Source organism: Mastigoproctus giganteus, chromosome 3 (assembly GCF_048544385.1).
Source record: "Mastigoproctus giganteus isolate SK-2022 chromosome 3, ASM4854438v1, whole genome shotgun sequence".
NCBI classification, from domain to species: domain Eukaryota; kingdom Metazoa; phylum Arthropoda; class Arachnida; order Uropygi; family Thelyphonidae; genus Mastigoproctus; species Mastigoproctus giganteus.
The window spans coordinates 97,730,236-97,755,519 of NC_143577.1; the positions used below are offsets into that span (position 1 = coordinate 97,730,236).

Below are 25,284 nucleotides of genomic sequence, written 5' to 3' on the forward strand. Positions count from 1 at the left end.
TGATGAGTGAAAAAAGTGTAAGAACCATCTGGCAGGCCTGTATTCAAAATTTAATGAAATATAGAACCATGGTAAAGATGTTATCATCGTTCAAGCCCGCACAATTCTATTAGGGTCCCAAGTCAAGATAAGCTTATATAGCTCTTCATTGGCACGCAGAGATTTTCAGTATTTCTCAAACTTAAAACAATTGGAAGGAGGAGGAAGTAAACTTTCAGATGATCATTTGGAGATATACATAGAACATCTTGAAAAATTAACGGAAGACTAAAATACGTTTCAAGGATCTGAAGGATATGAATGTACCTGATTAGATCATTATGCCATTTGATTTAAATATCGAAAATGAAGTTGAACCAAGTTACTTAAACAATGAATTCATTGATATGTACGTTGACATAGAAGCTACATCTTTGTTTAATTATAAAAGTATCCACGATTATTGGAAGAATATAAACATTACAACAAAATATCCCAAACTTTCTCAGGCTGTTGAGCCATTTTTACTTTTGTTTCCAAGCACTTATATGGTCAAAGTAGGTTTTAGTCATATAACCCCGGGGGCTCACATCTAGTGAGTATGGGCTTGGCACACACAGGGTCCTGAGCTGGATATCATAATTCTTCTCTTTCTGGTGATTCCTTTCTACTTCTGATATTTTCTCTCTCTCTCTCTCTCTCTCTCTCTCTCTCTCTCTCTCTCTCTCTCTCTCTCTCTCTCTCTCTCTCTCTCTCTCTCTTTTTGGCTGGTGTAGCATAAGCCTCTGGGTTCCTTGCACCATATGGCTCTAATAATAATAATAATAAAAAATGGCATTTTAACAAATGAAAGGAACCGACTAAACTTGGAAGAGCATGGCATGTTAATAAAACTCACAATCCTCAAACCCAATATTAAAGAGCTTATTAAAATCCATCAACCTCATCATTCGCATTAATGATGTTCAATAAATATAATATTTATAAAATGATATATAAAATTCAATAAAGAATATGTTAATTTATTTTTAATGTTTTATTTTTACAGAGGAACTCAGAAAAAAGAAAGTATAAATTTAAAAAAAAAAAACAGAATAAATTTAAAAAAAACAAGGAGTTCAGAATAAAAAAAAGACTTCAAAAGTAAATTTTTAAATTAAAATAAGTAAAAAATATTTCGAATATTTTAATTTTAAATTATATATACATCAAATCAGACCCCATTTAGAGCTTCATTAAATGTTACCCACATTTTTCAATATAAATTAAGAAACATCCTCTTTACTGGGATTAAACTCAGAAAAAGCCCTTAAAATATTGTTATTTTTATTATTTTTTCATTAAATGGAGAGGTCGATGAAGTATAAAGGATTTCATTAAAGGGTTGCAAATCCAAAAAGTTTAGGTACTCCTGCATTAGATACAGCTTTGTTCAAAATTCTGTGTGTAACAATCAGAACAACTCACAATAAACAAGTTTTACGGTGGCCTATGTAGCAACATACATTATTTAAGACATGTTAATTTGAAGTTTTGAGTTGATGAGAGACTTAAATAACATCCAAAAATTAGGTATTATGCAGTTACATTATGATTTTAGATTTACATTTCTGTTTATTTTAGAAATAAGTTCACATTGACATATCATTAAACCAAAGCTAAAGCTTCATCTCATGGTACAGTTAAACTGTTCAAAAATCAGACATTAAAATTTGGGTCCTCACCCTTCAGGTAGCATACAAAACTACTTTTCTGAGTAGTACTATTGAATGACTAAATGATTCCCCTAATGAGGTTATATTTATGTTAAATAATATTTAATTAAAGCTTCTGAAATTTCATTTGGCAGCTTGCTTCTCCACTATACATTTAATGCACAAACAAGTGTATTTTACTTTACAGCTGTCAGAATTCCAACTTACATAAGTATATGAATCATAGAAAGCCTGGCCTTCAACTCCTAACAACTCATAACACAGGAATTAATAAACCTACATCTAGTCTACGTACCAGCACTTAAAGAGAAAGATGCATTTTTGAGAGTAAATAAAATTTCACTACTCTACATTTTCATTGTATTTAATGGTGTGATAAACTAAAAGAATTTAATGGAAACAACATCAGTAGAAGCGAATGAGAAATGCATTGCAGCCTGCACTGTTAGCTGCCTGCTTTTTGCCAATTTCTCTACATGACCAACTATTATTCCTACATGCAGGACACGCATGAATAGTAAAATTATGGGATATACCAAGACATTTCTTGATTCCATATCAAGAAATGTGTATGTAAGTTAAATTATAATCAAAAACACTTTGTTTTTTTAATGGAACATAATGTTTAAAGCTTCTGCAAGTTTCTCAACAATCATACAGCAGTTCTGATGCAGGAACTGTCAGGTGTTTATTTTTTTTGGACATGTCAGCAGTTACAGGCCTTCCAGCATGATTATATATCTGCTAAATTTTCTCTTCTCTCTAAACCTATGATGCCATTCAAACACTGCAGTATAAAAGAACAAATCCTCTTTATAAATATGACACATCATTTTCAGTGTTTCAGATTTCCTAAGTGTTTGTGAAATTTTGTTTGTATGATATTCCAAATTTGCCATTTTTCACACTCAGATACTGTGATAAAATAAATGCACTTCAAATGCCTACAGCAACAAAACATACTGAATGATTAACAAACTTCTAAATATGTACATGCAGGTCAAAACTTGCAACCTGACAACAGCAAATTGCACTGCATTTATAACTACAGCACTGTGCAGCCAATATGGGGAAATTGACTTCTGTGTATAACTGATGTATTATTATAATGATAATCAGTGTCAGTTATCTCAGCCAAAGAGAATGGGAGATATGCAAGTTTTCTTGCCTATCTCCCAAGAATGAAGAGATAGGCAAGAAAACATTTAATGAAATTTCATATTGCAAGGTTACAATATATGAACATATTTTCACATAAAAAAGTTAATATCTTTAATTTCTCTTCAAAATCACATATTTCATTTCTCTTCAAATCATACATTTTATTTATGTTTAAATTGTGTGCAAATTTCATTAATAAAGTACAATTTTTCATATCTACTAAAAATTCCATACCAAATGATTAAACAAAGTTAAATCTGAACTTACCATTATCACCATACTCAAGTCGCACTGCAAATCCTAGAAGCCAATCTAGCACTGCTTTCTCATCAGTATTTCCAACAGGGCAACCAACATCTTGTAAATACTATAAATATATATTAAATGAAAAAACTTTCAGTGCTGCAAGCCTGAGAAATTTTATAAGCAAAATAATGCTCAATATAATACATACAGTCTGACCTCTCTATAAAGAAATCTATCATTCACTTGAAAAATTTCGTTAAACAGAAATTTCGTTATAAAGAAATATGACCTTTTCAACAATGAAAAATACCGTAATTCAACATTCAGAAATATAGTAAAAGACGGAAAACAAATCAGAAATAAGTGGGAATGAATAAATTTTCTAGCATTTTAAAACAATTAATTTATTAATATATATATATATTAAGAAATAACTACTTACATGATGCTCACAATATATTACTACACTTTTTAAGAATTATTTCATAAAATATTTGGTTATTTTTTGTCATACACTGAATTTTATTGTACGTTCATAAAAATGTTTACATTTTTAAACACTCAAATATACTTTCTGGAACTTTTTTATTCACATTTAAGGCCTTGATGCAAAGTTTCATATGCCGCTAACACTTCATGTTTGGAAGGTTTAATATTGCCTTTGTTGCCCTCATTTTCATCCAACTCATCGTCGATATTGTATATTGTTCTTTGAATACTCTCCAAAATGGAGTCACTTGGATATTCAGCTACTATGACATCATTATCAAATCCTAAAATTTCATCAAGAACAATATCTCCACTGATCAAACCTCATTCTTGGAGTTCTTCCCAAGATTTCTCAATTTCTTGTAGTAGTTCATCCTTTTCATCACTGTTAATTGGTGTTTTAGCAATACCTGCTTTCGCAAAACAATTCTTAATTGAGGTTTCTGTCACATCTTCACTTCACACTTACACCAACCCATGTTAAAAGATTTGCACATCTACAAATCTTTAACATAATGTATAGGTTGGTTGGTCTCTATTCTCAGTATAATTTTTTTTTCAGTATGCACCTTCAGTAGTGCATTTTTAAATTAGTGATAATGCCTTGGTCCACTCGCTGCAGTTTAGACGAGGTATTCAGAGGGAAGAAAACAAGCTTAAGTTTCGAAATTACCGAGTAAAGGTGGGCAGGGCAGTTGTCGACAATCAAAGCAATTTTTCTGTTTTCTTTCGCCATTTTTCTATCAAATTTAAAATCCACTGTTCAAAAATTTCAATAGTCATCCATGCTTTTTTGCTGTAGTCCAGCTCTAATAACTTGACTCCTCTTAAACGTCAGGGTTGTTTACTTTTGCCTATTACCAAAAGCTTCCGTTTTTCATTACCAGCCACATTTGCACCAACCAAGACTAAATCTCTCCTTACTATTTTTACCACCTAAACATTTATCACCTTTAAAAGTCAGTGTCTTATTTGGCAAACATTTAAAAATAGAACTTGTCAACATTTCATCAATGTTGAATATGTCTTTGGGCTCTTAGTCCTCCATAATTTTTTTAAAAACTGTTTCTTTCCAACAGGTACAGTCTCCTTCGATTACAACTCCACTTTCACCAGAAATAACTTTTTTCTGTATGCACGGAGCTTTTTAAATTTGTCCAGCCAACCAGAACTGGCTTGGAATGTTTTATACCACAGAAAAGATGCATACTCCATAGCTTTTTCTTTTATTAATGGCCCTGATATTGGCATGTTTTGGTCTCAAATCAACCCACTTAAAAGCCAAAAGTCACTGTTGAAAAACAGCCGTGAATTAGGGTTGAATTTCAAAGTGTCTGCAATTCTGCCCAGACACGATACAAGGGAGTGTATGAGAGCCTTGTCGATCAATTCGGCCCTGGAAAGATTGTGCAAGGCTCAAGGGGTAGAATTTTTTTCAGCCTGGTTTGTACTTGTTAACAGGAGAGTGCTTCTACAGGGATGGGATACACTTAAATAGAAAGGGTGCAAGAATATTTGCTGATGCTATCGAGGCAGTGTTAGGTGGGTCGGAAAATTGCTAGCTTGGGGGATCCAAGGACTAATGGATTAACAGTAGCCACTGGCAGAGGTGAAAGTGATTCTTGCTTGTTTGTTTGTTTGTTTGTTGTTTGGTTTTTAGGGGCATTAGCAACTAAGGCCATATTGCTCCGGGAATATGCGGTGGTCATTCCCTGACCTTTCCGCATCCTCCGTATTTGGTGGTGACGGGCTCGAACCCCAGTCTAATCAAGAAGCGTGTGCTACACACTGCTGCTCCTTCCCACCTGGCTACGGAGGCACCAGTGATTCTTGCACTGCCTCTATTGGAATGAGCAGAAACCTGGAAAACAAGATGCAGGATGTTTCAGAGACTGCTGGGAGTCAGTGCAGTACAAGTAAACACATGGGTTGTGTTAGGGTAGCTAAGAATAGGAACAGGTGCATGTATCCCAATGCTAGGAGTTGGTAAATAAATTTGATGAATTTGAGTTATTGCTCAAAGCATCAAAGGCGGATATTGTTGGGATATAAGAGACGTGGCGTCCCACAGATATAAGGAATGCAGAAAAGGAATTTGGGGAGTACAATGTGTACAGAAAGGATAGACAGGATAAGAAGGGAGGAGGGGTTATGTATTAGTTAAGAAATGCATAAAATTCAAGGAAGTGAAGCCAGTCAACATCGCTGGACAGTGCAGTGTCGAGTCAGTTTGGTGTGACATAAGCATTAGGAGATCAAAATTGAGAGTAGGAGTGTGTTATAGGCCTAATGACTCTGGTGAGTATAATAAGAAACTGTACAGTGAAATAGAGTGGGCCAGTAAATCAGAGAGTCTTATAATGGGGGATTTTAATTTCCCAGATATTGACTGGAATTTGTGGGTTGGTCACTCAACACACTAGCAAGGCTTTTGTGGATTTATGGGATGATTGTTTTCTACATCAGCATGTTTGGAAGGCAACTAGAGGGAGCAAATACTCTTGATCTGATTATCAGTAGTGATTTTTCATGCATTAAGAATCTGCAGATAAAGGAACCACTAGGTGGCAGTGATCACAGTGTGCTGAAGTGGGATTTACTCAAAGAGGTAACTACCATCAGGGGTAAAGAGAAGGGTTTTTGCTTTTGTAAAGGCGACTAATGATGGTCTGAGACAGTATTTAAATTCTATACGTTGGGACCAACTGATGATGATACCAACAGCAAGTTCAAAATGGGAAGCATTCAAAGAATTTATCTTGGAAGCTCCTAGGCTTCCAACTACGAAATACCAACTAAGAAATATTGTTCAAGGATTAGGCCTAAATGGATGTCAGATGAACTAATGAGACATATGGCAGAGAAGAAAAATTCATGGGATACATATAAATTAATGGGTGACATGGAAGCCTATGATAGATATAAGCTGGTCGGTAACCAAGTCACAAAGGAGATTAGGCAGGCAAAGGCAGATTATGAGAAATCTTTGGCAAAGGATGCAAAGAAAAACAACAAAGAGTTCTTTAACTATGTAAACTCTAGAAGGAAAGGGATGAATCAGATTAGTCCACTGGAAATTGATAGTTCAACTGTTGATGATCCTGCTCAGGTGGCTAACAAACTAAATGAGTATTTTGCATCTACATTCACACATGAGGAGTTATTCAGGGAGGGGAATGCCAGAGGTGAGTTAAAGTAAACAAACCCTTAGCCATAATTATGAGAACTTCTTTGGACTCGGGGAGATTCCTGGACTGGAGATATGCAGATGTGACACCAATTCACAAAGGAGGATCAAAGGGCGACAAGTAATTATAGACCTGTTAGTTTAACTTGTTCCAGGAAAATTAATGGAGGCACTGGTTAAAGAAGCACTGTAGGATCATCTAGACAAGACTTCAGTTATAGCTCGGACACAGCATGGTTTTGTTAAGGGTAAGTCTTCCTGACCAATTTGACTGGATACTATGATGTGGTCACAAAGAAACTGGATACAAAAAATAATGTTTATATCATATATTTGGAGCTTAGAAAGGCTTTTGATACTGTTGAACATGGAAGACTGCTGAACAAATTGGAGCAGGGTGGATTGGAGGCAAATTGCTGCTATGGATAAAGGGATGGTTGTGTGGGAGAAGACATAGTGGTAATCAATGGACACTGCTCATCGTGGACTAATGTTATTAGTGGAGTCTCTCAGTGTTCAGTGTTGGCTCCATTGTTGTTATCTGTATTTATAAATGATACTGATGATGGGATATCAGGCTTAATGTCCAAGTTTGCAGACGACAAGAAGGCTGGCAGGGTTGTTAAGGACACTAATGACAGTACGTTGCAGCAACAGGATCTAGAAAGGTTGAGCAGATGGGCTGAGAGGTGGCAAATGAAGTTTAACATTGACAAATGGAAAGTACTACATATGGGAAACAGCAACCCCAGAGAAACGTATCAACTCTGTGGTACTACACTGACAGTGGTAGAGAATGAAAAGGACCTGGGGGATTATTGTGCAGGCAGATATGAAGTTCTCTGAGCAGTGCAGACAGGCTGCAAGAGTAGCTCATGGTGTCTTGTCAAGGATATACAGGAATTTTTCTAGCAGGGATAAGGAGGTGATTATTCCCTTGTATAAGGCAATGGTCAGGCCACACCTTGAGTACTGTATACAGGTCTGGAGGCCTCATATCAAGAAGGATGTAGAGCTGCTGGAACGAGTACAGAGAAGGGCAACAAGATTAGTGAATGGAACAAAGGGTTGCTCTTAAGAAGAAAGGCTTAAGTTTTGCAAATTACAGTGTCTGGAGACTAGGCACCGGCGAGGTAATCTGATAGAGGTGTATAAAGCCTTGAATGGTTTGAGCATGCTCAATGCTGATGGGATTCTTCCTCTTGCTCAGAATAATCACCTGAGAGGGCATAAATTCAATTTGAGGAAAGACAGATGTAGGATAGATGTGCAGAAATTTGCCTTTAGCCAGCGGGTAGTTAGTTGGTGGAACAGACTTCCATCCCTTGTTGTGGAAGTTGATAGTCTATATAAATTTAAGGCTCAGCTGGACAGGTATTTCAAACGAATGGAGGGGTAAAGTGGAATTTTTTTTTTTTTTTGGCTGATGCTGCATAAGCTTGCTTTCTTGCATCATATGCCTTTACTAATGCTAATGCTAATAGCTTCACCAAGGTCTTTGTAGAAGCAGAATTTCACACGCTTTGGACTGGATCCCATTTTCGCAAACAGTTTTTCGGAATGCTTCACAACACTACTGGCAGGGATACCAAACTTTAAAGTGATTTTTTTTTTTAATGCTCTGATCTACACTATTAAGCACTTCCACTTTTTCCACTACACTCAATGATTTCCTCTTAGACATTGTAAGGTTACTTGCACAGCAGCTAAAACAAAACTGATTTCTTCTTAGGGACCACTTGTACATACCATGTAAACTGCAAAACAACAGCTGAATTTCCAGGATAAAGGAAAATCGCTCTCCCCTAAGCCAATGTCTGCATCGGGAATATGCCTTAATATTTCCCAATGGCTGTGGGCAGTTGACCATCGCAACTTCTCGGTACAGTAGAGGCAGTTGTATAGGTTTTACAGGCACCACTAAATTGTGGAATGTTTTAGCCCTTAATTCATGCTCTTAAGAATTAAACCCTTCAGCTCTTAAAAGCTAAAGTGATTAATTCTTAATCCTTCTAGATCTTAATTCGTACTTTCTACAGCATCAGTTTTATTGCCTAAAGGCCAGAGGTGCAAACAATGCATACCCAAGCCTCTTGAAATCAGTTCATTATATGGAAATTTTCTTCGTTTATACAGAAACTATTTTCAATGTTGGAAAGACAATTTTCTGTTTTAAAACCAAAACACTAATATTTTATATGACAAGGATGATCTCAGTTCCATTCAGTTCTTTCTGACAAGACTAAAAATATGGACATTTTACATTACAAAGGAACAATAAGGATGTGCAAAACTATTAAAATTTTCTATGGGTATCATACTTATAAATTCTATCCCTCCATGGCCAAAATATTATCCATCAGAGGAGTCATGAATCTTTACGTACATCAATTGAAAAATTAATAAATGAAAACAGACATTTTCTCCATGAAGGAAAACAAACCAAAAACTAATAGGAAGGTAGTCTTCGTATGCTTGGATGTGCAATTCTTGGTTTTAGTTTTCTTCAACTAGAAATTCATGTCTATAAAACATTTTTTTATTATATTTTTACATGTTACAGTTTTCTGAAATTAAGTTTCCTTTGAAACTGTGCTGTTTGGAAAATCTCAGCATGTGGTGCAATACTGGAATTTCTTCAAAATCCAAACTTACAGCTTACAGAACTGAGTCTCTTACTGTTAGAAAATCTTTTTGTATCCAGAACTAGTTGTCCATCTGGAATGAGGCTTCAAAACCTATATAGTATTCAAAATGTGGTTTGACTACATCTTGAATACTATATACAAGTTTAGAGGTTTCATTGTTAAATACTTTTTAATACACTTATAATTCAGTGCAGCTATTTTGTCACTTTTCTAGTAATGAAAATAAACTGGAATATTCTTCTAAAAAATATTTTCTAATATTCTAACACAATAAAAAAAAAAAAAAAAAGTTGCAATAATTAATCTCATTTTAAAAGCACATCAGAACTACATACTAGGGCAGAATATGAAGTGACCCCACCTCCCTTTAGTATAATGATACCTGGTGGAAAGCAGCAGGCCAATCAACGCCATCCACTTTGCGAAGTGGTTCTCTTTCTTCAATTTTATAGTGCCTTATCTTCTGATCTTCTAACCAGAGTATAAGATTTCTAAATTCATTCTTATCTAAACAAGGAAACATAAAACTATACAGATCAATGCAATTTAAAATCCAAATTTATCTAAACAATATAAAAAAATACCTCTTACTAGAAAGGCCTTTCAAAAGTAAACATATACAAACTGAAAATCTTTTCATGTTTTCTTTGGAAACTTGACTAGACTGACAAGAAGCAATTTGTATGAAAACTTATTTTTTATTTAATTTTCAAAACTATTTTTATTTTTAATACAACTACATTAGTGAATTAAACTAGTAATGCTAAAGACAAACTGATGACAGGACAGTCTTATTTCATCCTTAAAAAGTCACCTGACATGATCCAGTTAACTTATTAATTTATGAAAAGACCATTCCCTAAATTTATACAAGTTCTTTTTCTGTAAGATTAGGCAGAAGTTTGCTCAAACAGTTAGACCTTTTGTCTAAATTAATTTTCTTATATCCAGTCTATAATGATCCTTCATTTTAGAATAAGCAAAATTATGCATGAAAGCAAGCATAGGTAATATTAAGAAACAAAAACTAAGTGAAACCGATGTCACCTTCCCTCACATCATTTACACATTTCTTCCAAATGTTTATCCAACTCTTCCACAAGCATAGGTAGGTGTTTCTTCTGACAGTACATCATTCTTTGACTAAAGAATTGAAAACAGTGATCTGTTAATTATAATTTGCCAAACTCAATTAAAAAATTGTTGAAGAAAAATAAATGAGAAAAACCAATAATAATAAAAAGTTCTTATTTATATTTGAGGAAGGTTGCTGGTGTCTCATAGATGCCATGTGGGAATGGGAGTTGCCTAGAAGAAAGACAGAAGCTATTGCTCACCAGGGTTCTGTTAAATGCCAAACATAAAAACTGTCTCATAAGTATAACAAAATGAAAACATTGTATAGAGAATACTGGTTGGCAAAGGTACACAGGAGGATCTGATTTCATTTACAAATTAAAAAAAAAAAAATTTAAGTGTAGTCTATCAGATACCACAATGACAGTTAAATTTCTACTTCTATTTACATATTATGCAACTTCATGAAAACATACACTCAGTGTTTAGTTTAATCAACCCTGTTACACGCTTTAAACATTTTAAGCAGGCCAAGCAGTAGATCCTTGGTTTTCAAATATTAACTTAGAGAATAAGTCTCTCTTGATACAAATAACCCAAAAAAACAAATGAGAGCTTCCTTGGACTCAGAGGAAGTACCCATGGACTGGAGATGTGCAAATGTGACCCCAATTCAAAAAGGAGGATCAAAGGGCGACACAAGTAATTATAGACCTGTTAGTTTAACTTCTGTTCCTGGAAAATTAATGGAGGCACTGGTTAAAGAAGCACTGCAGGATCATCTAGACAAGACTTCAGTTATAGCTCAGACACAGCATGGTTTTGTTAAGGGGAAGTCTTGCCTGACCAATTTGATTGGATACTATGAGGCAGTCACAAAAGAACTGGATGCAGGGAATAACTTTGATATTATGTACTTGGATCTTAGAAAGGCTTTTGATACTGTTGCACATGTAAGACTGCTGCACAAATTGGAGCAGTGTGACATTGGAGGCAAATTGCTGCTGTGGATAAAGGGGTGGTGAGGGGGGAGAAGACAGAGAGTGGTAATCAATGGACACTGCTCGTCGTGGACTAATGTTGTTAGTGGAGTCCCTCAGGGCTCAGTGTTGGGTCCATTATTGTTTTCTGTATTTATAAATGATATTGATGATGGTATATCAAGCTTAATGTCCAAGTTTGCAGACGATACAAAGGTTGGCAGGGTTGTCAAGGACACTACTGACACTATGCTGCTGCATCAGGATCTGGAAAGGTTGAGCAGATGGGCTGAGAGGTGGCAAATGAAGTTTAACATTGACAAACGTAAAGTACTACATATGGGAAATAGCAACCCCAGAGCAACGTATCAACTCTGTGGTACTACACTGACAGTGGTAGAGAATGAAAGGGACCTGGGGGTGGTTGTGCAGGCAGATATGAAGTTTTCTGAGCAGTGCAGACGGGCTGCAAAAATAGCTCATGGTGTATTGTCGATGATATATAGGAATTTTTCTAGCAGGGATAAGGAGGTGATTATTCCCTTGTATAAGGCAATGGTCAAACCGCACCTAGAGTACTGTATACAGGTCTGGAGGCCTCATTTCAAGAAGGATGTAGAGACTGGAACGAGTACAGAGAAGGGCAACAAGATTAGTGAATGGAACAAAGGGGTGCTCTTACGAAGAAAGGCTTAAGTTTTGCAAATTACAGTGTCTGGAGACTAGGCACCAGCGAGGTGATCTGATAGAGGTGTATAAAGCCTTGAATGGTTTGAGCATGCTCAATGCTGATGGGATTCTTCCTCTTGCTCAGAATAATCACCTGAGAGGGCATAAATTCAAATTGAGGAAAGACAGATGTAGGATAGACGTGAGGAAATTTGCCTTTAGCCAGCGGTTGGTTGGTTGCTGGAATAGACTTCCATCCCTTGTAGCCTAAATAAGTTTAAAGCTCAGCTGGACAGGTATTTCGAACGAACAGAGGGGTGAAGTGGAAGTGGTTATTTTTTATTTATTTATTTATTTATTTATTTGGTTTTTTTTTTTTTTTTTTTGGCTGATGCTGCATAAGCTTGCTTTCTTGCATCAAATGCCTCTACTAATGCTAATCCTTTGCACCTTTAACGTATTGCAAATATGACCATGTGACACATGACAGCGCCCAAATTTATTTTATTTCTATTTTTTTTTTAATTTTGCATTTTATAAAAAAAAAAATTTTTTTTTTTTTTTTTGAATTTTGCATGCTATGTACTTGTTAATGGACTCCATTAATTATTAAGTATAATAATAATTAAATCTAGGGCAAAAGTGGCATACACTGGCCACAGAAGCCGAGTGATGAGGCACAAGGGTATATAAGTGCATGTGCTTTGAGTGACCAGGGTTGTCACTCAAAGCCCGTAACTGCTAAATACTGTGCTGTATCGTGTACTCTTTCAATCTTATGAACTCCTATGACTGTGTGGTCACTCGGGGTATAAACAGAAAATTTATTTTAAAAAAGCAATATACTTTTTTTTTTCTCCACTGGAAGAGTGCCTTTTGTTTAGAGTAGTGCATTATCGAGGAAACTCATGAAGTGTCTCCACAATATGAGATTGATGCTAAGTAGCAAACCTGGTTTGCTCATAGTTATATACAGAGAGAGAGAGAGAGAGAGAGAGAGAGAGAGAGAGAGAGAGAGAGAGAGAGAGAGAGAGAGAGAGAGGGGGGGGGCAATATCCAACACACAACTTTGTCACTGTTTATGTTTTAATAAAGAAATTTGAAAAATAAAATTAAGACATTTTCAATAAAACTTTTAATTCTGCTCAAAATAATAATTAAAAAAATGTTAAAAATTAAAAAGAAGTATTACTCCCTTCGATTTTCTATTTCGTAAAACTATTAAAGAAGCAAAATATGAAAACTGTGCATGAGCACCTATTTCTGCATACTAATTTAGGAGGTGATTATTACCTTATGATTATGGTATTATGATTATATTATTATTACTATATTATTACCTTATTATGATTATAAGGCAATGGTTAGGCCACACCTTGAGTACTGTATACAGGTCTGGAGGCCTCATTTCAAGAAGGATGTAGAGCTGCTGGAACAAGTACAGAAAAGGGCAACAAGATTAGTGAATGGAACAAAGGGTTGCTCTTACGAAGAAAGGCTTAAGTTTTGCAAATTACAGTGTCTGGAGACTAGGCACCGGCGAGGTGATCTGATCTGACAGAGGTGTATAAAGCCTTGAATGGATTGAGCATGCTCAATGCTGATGGGATTCTTCCTCTTGCTCAGAATAATCACCTGAGAGGGCATAAATTTAAATTGAGGAAAAACAGATGTAGGACAGATGTGAAGAAATTTGCCTTTAGCCAGCGGGTAGTTGGTTGGTGGAACAGACTTCCATCCCTTGTTGTGGAAGTTGATAGCGTAAATAAATTTAAGGCTCAGCTGGATAGGTATTTCGAACGAACGGAGGGGTGAAATGTAAGTTTTTTGGTTTTTTTTGCTTGCTTAAGCTTGCTTTCTTGCATCATATGCTTATACTAATGCTAATATACAGTAAGCACCGGTTATAGTGATCACTGGTTATTAGAATCCGCGCTTTATAGAATCAAATTCAAAGAACCGATTCTAATCAATAAAATGTGCGCACTACACTTTTATAATTTATTAGAATCAATTTTGAATGTCTCTGTGATATTTTTCTAAAGGTCACATTCTTTTCTAAAGGTCTGGAGGTCACAACCATAAAACAATTTGCAGTTTCTGGTTTATTGGGCTTTTCTGTTAATGCAAAACTGTTAGTGCAATAAACGGGTAGTAAACTCGATCTTATTGCATTTGCAATAATACCGATGGCTGGAATTGTGTTTTCCCGTTATTAGGGTGAAATGTGTTTTCCTCTTCACTGAAATCTACTCTTCATTTCTATATTTATATCTTCATTTTACTTGCGTGTGTTGTGTTAGTTCCGATTTGTGTGTGCTTTGTTATTGATTGACGTTTATCCTTTTTACTGTTTTAAATTTTACTACCAAAAAAAAAAATGTCGGCGAACAGAAAGAGACTGAATTTGAGTGTAAAAGATAAGTTACAAATTATGGAAACATACGATAAATTAAACTTATGCAATATGTCTCAAAGGAAAAGCGGCAATAAAATTAGGAGTGCCTCAGTCATCTTTATTAAAATTATTAAAATCACATCACACATTAAACACTAATGTGATTAGCGAAACCAGAAAAAAGAAGCGTGAAGGGAAATGCTAACCAGTAGATGAAGCTTTGTTCGTTTGGTTCAAACAGGCCAGCTCATTTAATGCACCAATCAATCACCGCATTCTTCTTCAAAACGCTAATGATTTTGCTGAAAAACTACACAAAGAGTTTAAGGTGAAGGATAGTTGGCTGACAAGATGGAAGGAGAGGCATGAATATTGTTTACAAAAAATCTTCATGGAGAAGAACAGGATTCCGATGGTTCTGTAGCTGACACCTGGTTAAAAACATCTTGGCAAACTGTGTCAAGCACCTATAATCCTGAAGACAGTTTAATACAGATAAAACAGGGTTGTACTACAGGGCTACCCCAGACCACTGCATGATTTTTAAAAATTCCTCTGCGTCTGCAGGAAAGATAAAGGACAAGATTACAGTTATTTTAATGTACAACATGACAGGAACAATCAAGATGAAGCCATTAGTTATCAGTAAGAGTAAATTACCTAGATGTTTTAAAGGAGTAAAACAGCTGCCTGTTGAATATGCCAATAATGCCAACACTTGGATGACAGTTTCTTTATTTAAAGATTATCTTTGTAAATGAGATTTGCAATTGGATAAGAAAAAAAAAAATTTCATTGGTTTTGGAAAACTGCCCAGCTCATCCAAAGCTGACTTTCAAAAACATTGAATTAGTTTTTCTACCTTCGAATACCACATCACTGATTCAACCTCTTGACCAGAGAATAATAAAAACCTTTAAGACCTTTTATAAATCGGATATGAGGCAAAGAATTATCCAGTCTACAGATGAAGGTTTGGGAACATCATCCAATATCACCCACGGACTGGAGATGTGCAAATGTATCCCCTATTCACAATGGGGGATCGAAGGGTAACACGAGAAATTACAGAACAGTTAATTTAACTTCTGTTCCAGGTAAAATAATGGAGCCACTGGTTAAAGATGCATTGCAGGATCATCTAGACAAGACTGCAGCAATAATTCAGACACAGCATGGGTTTGTTAAGGGAAAATCTTGTCTGACAAATTTGATTGGATATTGTGATGTGGTTACAAAGATACTGGATGCAAAAAATAATTTTGATATCATATACTTGGATTTCAGGAAAGCTTTTGATACTGTTGCACATGGAAGGCTACTGTACAAAATGGAGCTGAATGGTATTAGCATTAATAGAGGCATTTGATGCAAGAAAGCAAGCTTATGCAGCATTAGCCAAAAAAAAACCACTTCCACTTCACCATTCTGTTTGTTTGAAATACCAGTCCAGCTGAGCCTTAAACTTATTTAGGCTATCAACTTCCACGACAAGGGATGGAAGTCTGTTCCACCAACCAACCACCCGCTGGATAAAGGCAAATTTCCACACTCTATCCTACAACTGTCTTTCCTCAATTTGAATTTATGCCCTCTCAGGTGATTATTCTGAGCAAGAGCAAGAATCCCATCAGCACTGATCATGCTAAAACCATTCAAGGCTTTATACACCTCTATCAGATCACCTCGCTGGTGCCTAGTCTCCAGACACCGTAATTTGCAAAACTTAAGCCTTTCTTCGTAAGTGCACCCCTTTGTTCCATTCACTAATCTTGTTGCCCATCTCTGTACTCGTTCCAGCAGCTCTACATCTTTCTTGAAATGAGGCCTCCAGAACTGTATATAGTACTCTAGGTGTGGCCTGACCATTGCCTTATACAAGGGAATAATCACCTCCTTATCCCTGCTAGAAAAATTCCTATATCTCATTGACAATACTCCATGAGCTACTCTTGCAGCCCATCTGCACTGCTCAGAAAACTTCATATCTGCCTGCACAACCACCACCAGGCCCCTTTCATTCTCTACCACTGTCAGTGTAGTACCACAGAGTTGATACGTTGCTCTGGGGTTGCTGTTTCCCATATGTAGTACTTTACATTTGTCAATGTTAAACTTCATTTGCCACCTCTCAGCCCATCTGCTCAACCTTTCCAGATCCTGTTGCAGCAGCATTGTGTCAGTAGTGTCCTTAACAACCCTGCCAACCTTCGTATAGTCTGCAAACTTGGACATTAAGCTTGATATACCATCATCAATATCATTTATAAATACAGAAAACAATAATGGACCCAACACTGAACCCTGATGGACTCGACTGATAACATTAGTCCACGATCAGCAGTGTCCATTGATTATCACTCTCTGTCTTCTCTCCCTCAACCACCCCTTTATCCATAGCAGCAATTTGCCTCAAATGCCACACTGTTCAATTTGTGCAGCAGTCTTTCTAAGATCCAAGTATATAATATCAAAGTTATTCCCTGCATCCAGTTCTTTTGTGACTGTATCATAGTATCCAAACAAATTGGTCAGGCAAGACTTCCCCTTAACAAAACCATGCTGTGTCCAAGCTATAACTGAAGTCTTATCTAGATGATCCTGCAGTGCTTCTTTAATCAGTGCCTCCATTAATTTTCCTGGAACAGAAATTAAACTCACAGGTCTATAATTATTTGTGTCAGCCTTTGATCCTTCTTTGTGAATTGGGGACACATTTGCACATCTCCAGTCTGTGGGTACCTCCCCTGAGTCCAAGGAAGCTCTCATAATTATGGCTAAGGGTTTGCTTACTTCTTTTGCTGCCTCCTTTAATATAACTGGATAGATCCCATCCACCCCAGGTGCCTTTCTTGTGTTTATCTTCAACAATTTCTCCTCCACTTGACTCTCAGTTATTACAAGATTCTCTAGCTTACTGCCAGAGTTGAATACACCTCTGGCATTCCCCTCACTGAATAACTCCTCATGTGTGAATGTCGATGCAAAATATTCATTTAGTTTGTTAGCTACCTGAGTAGGACATCAACAGTTGACCCATCGATATCAAGTGGACCAATCTGATTCATCCCCTTCCTTCTAGAGTTTACATAAGTAAAGAACTCTTTGCTGTTTTTCTTTGCATCCCTTGCCAAAGAGTTCTCGTAATCTGCCTTCGCCTGCCTAACCTCCTTTGTAACTTGGTTACAGATCAACTTGTATCTATCATAGGCTTCTGTGTCACGTGTTAATTTGTATGTATCCCATGCATTTTTCTTCTCTGCCATATGTCTCATTAGTTCATCTGACATCCATTTAGGCCTAAACCTTGAACAATATTTCTTAGTTGGTATATAAAGCCTAGTAGCTTCCAAGATAAGTTCTTTGAATGCTTCCCATTTTGAATTTGCTGTTGGTAACATCATCAGTTGGTCCCACTGTATAGAATTTAAATACTGTCTCAGTCCATCATAGTCGCCTTTACGAAAGCAATAACCCTTCCCTTTACCCCTAATGGTAGTTACCTCTTTGAGTAAATCCCACTTCAGCACACTGTGATCACTGCCACCTAGTGGTTCATTTATCTGCAGATTCTTAATGCATGAAGAATCACTACTGATAATCAAATTAAGAGTATTACTCCTGAACATGCTGATGCAGAAAACAATCATCCAATAAATCCACAAAAGCCTTGCTAGTGTGTGAGTGACCAGCCCCCAAATTCCAGTCAATATCTGGGAAATTAAAATCCCCCATTATAAGACTCTGATTTACTGGCCCACTATTTCCCTGTACAGTTTTTTTATTATACTCATCAGAGTCATTAGGCCTATAGCACACTCCTACTCTCAATTTTGATCTCCCAATGCATATGTCACACCAAACTGACTCAAAACTACACTGTCCAGCGATGTTGACTGGCTTAACTTCCTTGAATTTTGTGTTTCTTAACTAATAGCATAACCCCTCCTCTCTTCCTATCCTGTCTATCCTTTCTGTAGACGTTGTACTCTCCAAATTCCAGTTCTGCATTCCTTATATCTGAGTGACACCACATCTCTGATATCCCAACAATATCTGCCTTTGATGTTTTGAGCAATACCTCAAATTCATCAAATTTATTTACTAAACTCCTAGCATTGGTGTACACGCAAGTATACATGCACCTGTTTCTATTCTTAGCTACCCTAACACAACCCATGTGTTTACTTGTACCGCAATGACTCCCAGCAGTCTCTGAAATATGTTAATGTCTTGTGCAATTTCCAAATTTTAATTTTTCATGTTGGTAGGTGGAAGTAGAATAAACAGCCAGCAAATTGAGCATTGTAGAGTAATAAAATTTTTGACCAAAGAAGGGCAGAAATGATAAAGATATCCATAAAAGAATTACTAGTGTATTTGGGGAAGTATCACTCAGTTTCAAGAAGGTTTGCCAGAGTTCAGAAGAGGATAGGAACCAATTGAGGATGATCCAAGGAGTGGCCAGCCATTTGAAATGATTGCAATCATTGAATAAAAAATTTTCGAAAAGAAGAATGTGTCTGAACTTGAGAAATTACTTAATATTTCCCATGGAAGCATTTTAGCAATAATACATAAACATCTGGTAATATCCAGTTTGTGCAAAATTAATTCTTTGACACCTTTAAATTCATGACAGAAGTGGAGTTATCAAAAGAGAATTTAAAATTAATTCTTGGTAATTCAGATATATTTTTATCGCATTTGGTGACTAGTGACAAAACTTGGCTACATTTTTTTTTGATCCTGAATCCAACTTGAAAAGCATGCAGTGGAAGCACAAGGGATCTCCACCCCACAAAAGTTTTGAACCAACCATCAGAGATCTAGTTGGGCTCAGTTTAACACTGATAAATGATGAATGTATTATAATGGGAGATTTTAATTTTCCCTATATTGACTGGAACTTGTGGATTGGTCACTCACACACCAGTAAGACTAATACATTTATTGGATGATTGTTTTCTACAGCAGAATGTTAAAAGAGACAACAAGAGGAAGCAATATTCTTGATTTGATTAGCAGCAGCAAGTCTGCATGCATCAAGAATTTGAAAGTAAAAGACCCAATTGGTCTTTTACTTTCAAAGCAGTGATCACAGTGTACAGATATAACTACTGTGAAAAGTAGACATGTGCTTTCATAAGGGTGACAGTTTTCTCAGACAGTTTTTAAATTATATGCAGTAGGACCAATGGCAAATTCTAAGGGAAAAGTATTCAGTGAAATAATTGCATTAGTTGCTAGGCGTTTCATACCAACTAAGAAATACCATTCAAGGATTAGATCTAAATGAATGTCAAATGAACTGATGAGACTTGTACGGAAAATGAGATGCATATAAATTATCAGATGATACAGAAGCCTGTGATAGATATAAACTAATCTGCAATTAAATCACAAAGAAGGATGCTAGAAATACCTTAGCATTGGGGCAAGTGCCAAGGGTGCTGGTATCGGAAGGGCACCACTGACAGGCCACATCAGTTCTGTGGCAAACTATTTCAACACCCGAGGCTAGCTAACAAAATGGTATCCCTAGATGATGTTTATTTAAGGATGAGAGCAGGACAGAATGAAAATTATTTTTCGGCATATCACAAAATATTTGGCTATATTTTGCCGTACACGGGATTTTAGTGTACGTCTATCATTTAAAAAAAAAATTTCGTATTTGTTTTAACACTCAAATATGTATATGTACCCCAGGGGCTCACATCTGGTGAGTTATGGGCTAGGCAAACCCAGGGTCCTGAGCTGGATATCATCATTCTTCTTTCTTGCTTTTTCCCTTCTACTTCTGACTCTCTCTCTCTCTCTCTCTCTCTCTCTCTCTCTCTCTCAGGATAACACTGGATTTTTTTTTTTTTTTTGGCTGATGCAGCATAAGCCTCAGGCTTCCTTGCACCTTATGGCTAATAATAATAATAATAAAATAATAATAATGTTCGGAATCCATTTTCGTCACACTGAAGGCCTCAATGAAGTTTCAAAAGCTGCCAACATTTCATGTTTAGAAGGTTTAATATCTTTGTTGCGCTCATTTTCTTCCTCTTGTCATCAATATTGTCACTATTTCTTTAAACTATTTCTTAAATTTGAATTTTTTTTTTTTTTTTTGAAACTGTCCAAAAAATGTTGGAGTCACTCGGATATTCAACTAGTGTGGATGATTCACTTCCGTGAAACAAACAGTACTTGTCGGGGTAAAGGAAACCACTCCCCTAAATCTCTAACAGGGTGCTTACAGTAGAAGGTTGACAAGAGCCTATTGTCAGAATGGGGTTTTTGTCAATGATATACAGGAATTTTGCTAGCAGGGAAAAGGAGGTGATTGTCCTTCTGTATAAGGCAATGATCAGGCCATGCCTTGATTACTGCATACAGGTCTGGAGGCCTCATTTTAGGAAGGATGTAGATTTGCTTGAGCATGTACAGAGAAGGGCAACAAGATTGGTGAGGGGAATAAAGGGATCTTCTTACCAATAGAAGCTTAAGTTCTGCAAATTGCAGCGGCTGGAGATTAGGCACCTGTGAGGTGATCTGATTGAGGTGTATAAGGCTGTTGTTATTTGGTTTTTAGGAGCATCAGCAACTAAGGCAATACTGCTCCGGGGATATGCGTTGGTCATTCCCTGACCTTTCCGCATCCTCTGTATTTGGTGGTCACGGGCTTGAACACCAGTCTAATCAAGAAGCATGTGCTAAGCACTGCTCCTCTTGCCCGCCTGGCTACGGAGATGCCGTGTATAAGGCCTTGAATGGGTTGAGCACGCTGTATTCTGATGGGATTCTTCCACTTGTTCAGATTACAAACCTAAGGGGGCATAAATTCAAATTGAGGAAAGACAGATGTAGGATAGATGTTAAGAAATTTGCCTTTAGCTAGCAGGTGGTTAATTGCTGGAACAAACTTCCATCTGTCGTTGTGGAAGTTGATAGGTTAAATAAATTTAATGAGGAACTGGACAAACATTTAGAGGGAATGGTTGTGTAAAAAAATGTTTTTTTTTTTTTTTTTTTTTTGGCTGATGCTGCATAAGCTCATAACGCTTGCTTTCTTGCATCACATGCCACTATTACTACTACTACTATGTGGAATATGCCTTGATGTGCACACTGCTATGGATACATAGAAAGTAATTGATCAGTTCAACTTCTTGATATGTGTGTGATAGGTAGTGGGATAGGTTTTAAGGGTACCACTAGGTTGCAGATGGTAATCTCTTTAGCTCTTAATTTGTGCTTAGCAACAGCACTATTGCCTAAATTTCTTGATGGTGAAAAGTACGAACAATGCGTACCCAGTTAAATCTCTCATAATCCATTCACTATAAGGAAAATTTTATTCGTTCTACAGGAATTATTTTAAATGTAATTACCAAGGGGAATACAAAAAAATTTTCTAAATAGAAAAAAATCACTATAAAGAAGTTCATTAAACAGAGGTCCGACTGCACTTATTATTTATTATGATTTTACCAATTATCGAAAAAAAGGCGCGTAGAGGCACGTAGCCACAAATTTACCAAGGGCGCCAAAAACCCAGATATGCCTCTGGCCAGAAATTTATCAAACTAACAAAGAGCTAAATTATTTTGTTATAACTGAGGGGAAAGTGGAAGAGAAATTGTTAAAGCTAAACACAAAAAAAGTACATGGGGTGGATGGGATCTACCCAATTATATTAAGTGAGGCAGCAAAAGAAGGTAAGCAAACCCTTAGTCTTAATTATAAGATCTCTGGAGGTCAGAGATGTGCAAATGTATCCCCAATTCACAAAGGGGGATCAAAATGTGACATGAGTAATTATAGACCTGTTAGCTTAACTTCTGTTCAAGGGTAAAATAATGGATTCATAATGGAAACTACTGAGATCTATGGACCCTTTCAAAAATCAAAAAAGTTGACGGACCCCTTCAAATATCAAAAAATGCTTGCGGACCTCTATATATAATATATGCATATGTATATATGGTTGATCACCGTCTTGTGGACCCCATGGAACTAGTCTACAGACCCCTGGGTTAAAGTAATGCAGGAGCTTCTAGACTGATAGAAATGCAACACTGCATAGATTTTTTAGAGAACAATTTTGTCTGACCAATATGATTGGATATTATGATGCAGTAACAAAGGAATTGAATCAAATGGTGATACGAATAATTAAAAACCTGTTAGCTTAATTCTGTTTCAGGGAAAATAATGGAGTCACTGGTTAAAGAAGTAATGCAGGATTATCTAGACTATTATGCAGTAACAAAAAAACTGGATGGAAAAAAATAAATTTTGATATCACGACTTTGATTTCAGGAAAGCTTTTCACATAAAAGATTGCTGTATAAATTGAAGTAGTGGTATTAAGGGCAAGTTACTACTATTGAAAAAGGGATGGTTGAAAGGGAGAAGACAGAGGGTTATCAGTGGACACTTCTCCTCCTAGACTAACGTTATTAGTGGAGTTCACAGGTTCTGCTGCACCCATCATTGTTTTTGCATTTATTAATGCTACTGATGAAAGTATATTACTCTTAATGTCCAAGTTTGCAGATGATACAAAAGTTGGCAAAGTTGTTAATGACACTAATGAAAGTAAGCTGCTGCATCAAGATCTAGAAAAATTAGGCAGGTGGGCTGAGAAATGGCAAGGTACTACATATGGACAGCAGTAATCACAGAGTAACATACCAATTATGTGGTACTAAACTCAGGTTAGTGCAAAACAAAAAAGATCTGGGGTTAATTGTGCAGTCTGATATGAAGTTTATTGCACAGTGCAGAGAATCTGCCAAGACAGCTCATGGGGAACTTTGCTATCAGTGATAAGGATGTGATTATTCCATTGTACAGGGCATTGCTTAGGCCGCACTTCGCTATTGCACACAGATCTGGAGGCCTCATTTTAGGATATAGATCTGCCAGAACAGGTGCAGAGAAGGGTAATGAGAATAGTGAAGACAACAAAAGGATGATCTTATCAAGAAAGGCTTCAGTTCTGAAAATTGCAGCATCTGGAGATCAGGCACCTGCAAGGTGTTTCTAAGGCTTTGAATGGATTGAGGAAGCTCAATGCTGATGGGATTCTTCCTCTTGCTCACTCTACACACAAGGCAAAAATTCAAATTGAGGATGGATGGTTGCAGGATAGATATGCAGAAGTTTGCCTTCAGCCAGTGGGGGTTCAACTGTTGGAATAAATTTCCATGTTGTTGTTGAGGTGGGTAGTTTAAATAAATTCAAGGAAGAACTAGACAAAAGAATGAATAGGATGGATAGGTAAAATGGGAATTTTTTTTTGGCTTATGCTGTATACACTTGCTGTCTTATATCATTTCCCACTACTAATACTAATCCCTTCTCCCAAGTGTTTACTAAAGTAAGTCTTTGCTACTTTTTTCTGCCTTATTTGACAGATACTTCTGGTAATCTGCTTAGCTTGCCTAATCTCCTTTGTGACTTGGCTGCATACTAGTATTGCCTACTATAGGTTTCTGTATTCCCTGATAATTTTATAAACGTTCATGACTCAGCCAGCTTTTGTTATTTAACAATTTGATTTCAACTAATGAAAAAGGAATACGTCTGTTGTAACCAAATGGGATTTCCAAAATCCGTTATGCAACTTAATTCTCGCCCTTCTGCTGATAACAAATAAGCACTATATTCCTTTTCACACTTATTAAAACCAAAACAACTGTTATCCTATTTCACAGACATAAGTTTATTGTGTTGGTTAATTTACGATAACGAAGGTCGGGGAGAAAGAACGAGTTAAAATTCACTAAGAGCTTGAACATTATTGGAATTATATTTAATACGAATTAGTACAAACATAATTTGGGAAAATTATCAAGACTGCGAACTTCAAAATATTATTTTCCCCCTGCGTCCCCTCAAATAGCCTCTTAACTAAACCAATTTCTGCAATTTGCAATTAATTGCATACACCGAAACACGTAGTTCACTATTCTGCGTTTCTGATCAAAATGTAACTCATGTTACATTTTGCTCAAACGATTGAAAAACATTACCTGAAAATGAAACAAGAAATGAAAATACCTACCACTAATTACAAACTTATCACAATTGTGATAATCAAGTGCTGAAAGCTTCCTCCGAAACATCACAAAATCAAAAACCGTTAATTGTAAAATATATATACGGTAAATTCCCTAAAACGAAAAACATTTGATTTCTTCAAAATGCGGTTACAAGAGTTCCACTTTGAAATTGACCAACTGTCTGCTTATGCTAATTTAAATAACACCAGGAGCAACCACCACTGCTCTATAGCAACCAAGTTCCTGCAGTAGTACTTCGTATGCAATGAACCACGGTGTAGTAAGATACTCTCTGAGTAGTAACATTATCTTACTTCTCTGTGCAATGGACAGTTAGGACAGCAAATGTCAATTTCTCTTGCTTTAAATTATTAAACTTTACTATGCCAAACTTCTCTTCCACAATTGTGCATAAATGTATAAAAATGCCATGGTATTGTAGGGTCATGCATGCAACAAGAAAAATTTTAAGATAATAATTTCGATATACTAAAGTCTTATTGAAAATTTTCTAATTCATTGCAATGAACAATATACAAAATATGGGACTTTTATATCTTTTTTTAGAAGCGTACTCATATTCATAACACAACTATGTCTTCACCACAACCGTTCTTCTGTCCGTCCATGGGTACACATGATACAACTCGAGTCCAGTGGACGGATTTCGA

The 25,284-nt window shown here is 36.3% G+C and overlaps 1 protein-coding gene across 1 annotated transcript in view; it reads right to left on the bottom strand.

The window, feature by feature from the left end:
• Window positions 1–24,931, bottom strand: part of LOC150088173 (tRNA-splicing ligase complex subunit RTRAF) — a 124,388-nt gene extending 99,457 nt beyond the window's left edge. The window contains exons 1-3 of the mRNA XM_090370600.1: window positions 24,616–24,931; window positions 9,808–9,932; window positions 3,123–3,222 (exon numbers count right to left, since the gene is read on the bottom strand). Of these exons, the coding sequence (XP_090226726.1) occupies window positions 3,123–3,222; window positions 9,808–9,932; window positions 24,616–24,676 (286 nt within the window). The 5' untranslated portion in view covers window positions 24,677–24,931. The remainder of the gene's footprint in view (window positions 1–3,122; window positions 3,223–9,807; window positions 9,933–24,615) is intronic.
• Between the last annotated feature and the right edge of the window lie 353 nt (window positions 24,932–25,284).